Genomic DNA, 5,882 nt, shown 5'->3' with positions numbered 1-5,882 from the left:
CCACTCTTCTTATCCTTTTGATCAGTTGTTTGGGAATTAACCACAACATACACGAGTGGGAATATTTTACCTTATTGAACATCACAAAAATTATCTTTGTTTAAAACTAAAATTATACAACATATAAAATACGATAAAGCAGATTTGTTGTAAAGGTATGACAATATGATACATTATACATGATATATAATAAAAAGATACATGTTATACTAAATGTAGAGCTGCTATAGCATCAAAATAGTCGGATATTTTATACATGTTATACATGAAATGTAATTATCAAACTAGTATTTGCATTAGTAATTGCAAATATACTTTTGCGATGTCTTTTTACTTGTGTTATCAACTTTTGATCCTTTATGAAATAAAGATTTATACTGTGCTAGTGCTACAGCAAGTTCCCAACCAGAAGATAAATCACTTATAACATGTATATCTTATACCCTCATTAAGGATTATTTTATTGTGGTATAACTTTTTCAAATATTTCACAGATTTACGGATAAAATGATTTATAATTATGTATGATTTATAATTAGTTGCTGCTCGTAATACAATAGGGCATATGGAATTCTATGGAATGCGGCAATTACAAATAATAAGATATGCTGACAATAATGACTAATTGTCTTAATTAAATAGTAGTAGGTAACTTAAATGGGTGATTGAAGTTACCATGTTTAAATGATTTTGGCTAGGAATATAAATATTTGCTTGCCTAATGTGTAAATGACCTAATAGTGCTATATGTGCGAATTTTCTTACAAATCTGGCTAGTTATGTTTTTTGCTCAAAATAGAGAATTTTTGAACCCAACATTTGAGTGATGGGCCCAAAGTAGCCGAGCCCAGCTACCTAAACTACAATCCAAATCTCAGCTCAAGTCGAATTTGGAATTCATCGGAAGATTATAATAGTGCAATCTCATCAGCTTCAGTACTGAAGGAAGTTCGAAAAATCCCTCTCGTCGGAGACCGACAAACGCCGCCATGCCATAAATCGGAAAATCCTATCCTCACCGGCGTATAGATTTTAGCACATTCAAACACTAAAAGCTCCGCGCGAGCTTATCTTTTGAGTTAGCTTTCGAAACCCTAGATTACTCCGAGTCTCCCTTGGGAGGCTGAAATAATCAGCAAAAATGAGGATTATGATAAAGGGAGGAGTATGGAAGAACACGGAGGACGAGATTCTAAAGGCGGCGGTGATGAAGTATGGGAAAAATCAATGGGCTCGTATTTCTTCTTTACTCGTTCGAAAGTCTGCAAAGCAGTGTAAAGCTCGCTGGTATGAGTGGCTCGATCCTTCCATTAAAAAGGCAAGTTATTCTTTTTTTAAATTGGTTAATTAACCTTGTTTCTGTGTTATATATATGTTGTTACTGTTTGTTCATTGGTTTTGATAAATGTTATGTGAAAATTGTTTTGTTATTAGTAATTTTTCAATGTTTGGTAGGGTATAAATATAGATGTTAGGGTATAGATGTAGGTGACGTGGTAGCTAACGGTGTGACCTAGTGGTCAATGAAGTGGGTTAAGAATCACGAAGTCTCACATTCAATTCTCAACAGAGGAAAAAAAACTAGGTGATTTTTCCCCATTTGTCCAAGCCTTGGTGGACAGAGTTATCTGGTACTTGGTACTTGTTGCTGATAGTATCCCCTGAAATTAGTCAGGCCGAGTTTGTCAGGTGCGTGCAAGCTGGCCAGGACACCATAGTTATAAAAATGTAGGTGACATGCTCATAACGCGTGGGCAGATGTAGCGTTGGACTTATGGATGCATCTTCCCCAGTAGCTTGTTTCATGCCTCTGACTCTCCCTCGGTTCGTTCGGAAATCATGATAGTTTTTTAATGGAGATTATTGGGAACGAAAGTGTGCCTGGGGTTAAGAACAACGACAAAATTGCCTTTGTCTGATGCCATGGAATGTATAGGTAGGGATTGTCTTATGCTTGGAAAGCCCGTTCCGCGCTCTCTATCCCCTTTTTTCGGGGTCCCCATGAACCGCTTTTTAGTATTTGTGTTCGCCTTGTTCTTCCTTCCCTTCCACACAGAAGGATCATGGGGTTCTCCCAACATACATATCCGGGGGTGCAACTGTTTAGTAGGCAAGGATCGGAACGGGCGGATCCCTGTATATATGTTAAAAGATCCAATTAATAAGTATAAATGATAGATTTTGAACCTAGTAAATCAAACGGGATGTATTAAGATAGCGAACTTGTAACCATAATGTTCAAATTGATTAACCTTGTTGTTGTATTATATGGTGTTAATATTTGTTCATTAGCTTTGAAAAATGTTTTATGTAATTATTTATTTGTTATAATCGTAATTTTATTAGGTGATACATATTAGCTGAGTATATGCTTTAGACATTAGCAATTTTTGCTGTAGGTTTAATGCTTTATAGTAGCGGTTTAGCCCTCCAGAGATCTATACGTTTGGAAAATATGTATAACTTCTAATATGAGTACTTTTTATTTATATTTTCGTATTATTGGCCTGAGATAAGTTTAATGGAGTGACATGGCTAGTGAGGATTCATATAGCCGACCTCGACTTATTTAGGACGAGGTGTAGTAGCTGATGTTGTAATATTTTTTTTTGTGGAAAATGTTTTATCTTTGGAAATTATTTTCAGGAGCTTTTTTCAAGGTTTAGTAGGGTGTAAAAGTACTTGACACATATGCTCATAGTGAGAGCTGCGGGATAGTGTATGAGGATAATGATATTAGGTTTTTTTGAGTACTAGTTTTTGACAAACTATGTCTAGGTGTTGATTCGAACAAGTGATATGGCATACATGTTGATTTCTGAGATGGAGAAATGACATCTGCTATTAGTGTGGAAGTTATTTTCCTCCAAATTTGAGTAAAGTATTTAACATTCTCCACAATCCATGATAACCAAGTCGGAATATATCATGTGGAATCATGTGGAAAAGGTTGAGGGACTTGTGACTTAGCCACTTAGGTAACAGTTTCGAGCCTTGTGCCATTCAAATTAAGGTTGAGGGGCGGGCCCATTATCCGCTAGTGTCGAAGGTTGCGATTGGTCCTAAGGGTTGGCCCCAAACGGATTTTTCGATCATAAAAAAGAGTCAACCATAATAAACATACCCTTCGTAGTCTCTGGTTGTTTGAAGTTGGGTTTTTTAGATATGCAATTGGAATCCGTCGTACTTTGTTAGTGACATATGACCATCCTTTCTGTGTCCCTTGTTTTTATCTATATATGACCATTTTTTCGGTGCCATTTGGTGATTTAACACCTTCGAAGCATTCATTGTATCTTGGTTTTGGTTCTTAGTTCTTGCTTAGTTTAATGCGCCATGCAATTTATCTTTGTAATTCTAGCACTGTTATATCTTTGTGGATAACTATTATCTTTTCTTCCTATTCCATTTGAATGAGAAAAGTTTTGCTATGTGAGCATACCATGGCTTTCTCCCGTTTTTTTTTTTTGGTTTCTGTATTATATGCTGTTAATATTTGTTCTTTGATTTTGGAAAAAGTTCTTTGTAAAAATTTATTTTCATTTATATGAACCTATTTCACTTTTAGTCCATTTAAAAAAAAAAGGCCTCTTTCTAAATGTGGAAATTATGTAACTTTACCCATTGTACCCTTAAATATACCGATTGTTTTGGACCACTAGCTTCAAAAGTCTTCCATTCTTTCTTTAATTTCTTTAAAAAAATAAATAAATTCACATAAATTGAAATAGAAGGAGTAGTAATTTTTCTTTGGAGAAATGTTTAATTTTTGAGTATTTTTCATAAATTTTTGGTAGGGTATATAAATGTAGGTGAGATATGCTCATAGTGCAATGTGCAGGATGGGGTATGGGGACAGTGATTTTAGTGTTCTTTTGAGTATTTTGACAAACAATGTCCAAGTGTTGATTCGAACAAGTGATATGAATGCGAGTTAAATGTCTCTGAAAAGGAAAATTACTTTTGCTATTTAGTGCCAAAGTTATTTTCCCCCAAATTGCCCCCGGGGTTTAGTTCAAGCGGCAAAAGTTGAGGGACTTGTGGCTTAGTCATAGGTTCGAGCTCTGCGCCATGCAAACTAAGTATATTATTTTAGTGGAGAAGGATAGATGGCCGTGCCCATTATCCCCGAGCTTCCAAGGCTGCTTTTGGTATTTCTCGTTCTTTAGAAAAGGCTATTTTCCTCCAAATTGGAGTAAAATATTATACATTTTCCACTGTCTATGATAAACCAAATTGGTAAATGATTTCGTCAAGTCAACCATAACAAATATACTCTTCATAGTTTCTAGGTGTTTGGAGTTGGGATTCTTTGAGATATGTTATTGGATTCCACGTACTTAATTTTCTTGCATGGTTGTTAGTGATGTGACCATCCTTTCTGTGTCCTTGTTTATTTATGTATGATCATTCTTTCTGTGTCATTTGATTATTTGTACCTTATAGTATTCATTGTATCTTGGTTTTGGCTCTTTGTTCTTGCTTAGTTTAATGCGCCATGCAATTTGTCTTTGTAATGTCTGTCACTGTTATTTCTTTGTGGGTAATTGTTACCTTTCTTCCTATTCCATTGTGAATGAGAAAAGTTCTGCTTTGTGAGCATGCTATGGCTTTCTCCGAGTTTGCTTTTTGGTTTCTTTACTCGGGATACAATTTCTGAAACCAGTTTCTGTATAGAAATTTCTTTCTGGGCTTTTTCAAACTTTTTCTGGTTTTCCATTTATCATCAGCATAAAATGATTTTCTGAACTGAGAAAGTGGAAAGTACTCGGATTTTCCAATTTACCTCAGGCTGTTAGTAGGAACTTATATCTGAGTTTAACAACTTATTAACATCCTCGCTGCTCTTTATTTTTTCCAGACTGAGTGGACTAGAGAAGAAGATGAGAAACTTCTTCACCTTGCAAAGCTCATGCCTACTCAGTGGAGGACTATTGCGCCAATTGTTGGCCGTACACCATCCCAGTGCCTTGAACGCTATGAAAAGCTTCTCGATGCAGCTTGTGCCAAGGATGAAAACTATGACCCTAATGATGATCCAAGAAAATTGAAGCCTGGAGAGATTGATCCTAATCCAGAATCAAAGCCTGCTCGTCCTGATCCTGTTGATATGGACGAGGATGAGAAAGAAATGTTGTCTGAAGCACGGGCTCGGTTGGCAAACACAAGAGGTAAGAAGGCTAAAAGGAAAGCTAGAGAAAAGCAGCTTGAAGAGGCTCGAAGGCTTGCTTCCTTACAGAAAAGGAGAGAACTGAAGGCTGCTGGAATAGATGCCCGTCAAAGGAAGAGAAAAAGGAGAGGAATTGATTACAATGCTGAAATACCCTTTGAAAAGAAGCCTCCTCCAGGTTTCTATGATGTTGCTGAGGAAGACCGTCCTGTAGAGCAACCTAAGTTTCCAACTACCATTGAAGAACTAGAAGGTGAAAGGAGAGTCGATAAGGAAGCTCGTCTAAGAAAGCAGGATATTGCAAGGAATAAAATTGCAGAAAGGCAGGATGCCCCTACAGCCATATTGCATGCAAATAAACTTAATGATCCAGAAGCAGTGAGGAAGAGGTCGAAACTCAATCTTCCTGCACCACAGATTCCAGATCATGAATTGGAGGCCATAGCAAAGATAGGTATTGCCAGTGATCTACTAGGGGGTGATGAACTATCCGAAGGGAATGCTGCAACACGTGCTCTTCTTGCAAATTATGCCCAGACACCACAGCATGCAATGACTCCTATGCGAACACCTCAAAGAACCCCTTCAACTAAGCAAGATGCCATTATGATGGAAGCAGAAAATCAACGAAGATTGACTCAGTCTCAGACACCATTACTTGGAGGGGATAATCCTATGTTGCACCCCTCAGATTTTTCTGGTGTCACTCCTA

At 36.9% G+C, this 5,882-nt stretch overlaps 1 protein-coding gene across 1 annotated transcript in view; it reads left to right on the top strand.

Annotated features, from left to right (window-relative positions):
- The first annotated feature begins 890 nt into the window (after positions 1–890).
- LOC109213300 (cell division cycle 5-like protein) overlaps positions 891–5,882 on the top strand; it is a 5,377-nt gene continuing 385 nt past the window's right edge. The window contains exons 1-2 of the mRNA XM_019377083.1: positions 891–1,318; positions 4,862–5,882. Of these exons, the coding sequence (XP_019232628.1) occupies positions 1,142–1,318; positions 4,862–5,882 (1,198 nt within the window). The 5' untranslated portion in view covers positions 891–1,141. The remainder of the gene's footprint in view (positions 1,319–4,861) is intronic.

This window comes from Nicotiana attenuata, unplaced genomic scaffold (genome assembly GCF_001879085.1).
Source record: "Nicotiana attenuata strain UT unplaced genomic scaffold, NIATTr2, whole genome shotgun sequence".
Classification (NCBI taxonomy): Eukaryota; Viridiplantae; Streptophyta; class Magnoliopsida; order Solanales; family Solanaceae; genus Nicotiana; species Nicotiana attenuata.
This window is presented reverse-complemented; position numbering and strand designations above follow the sequence as displayed.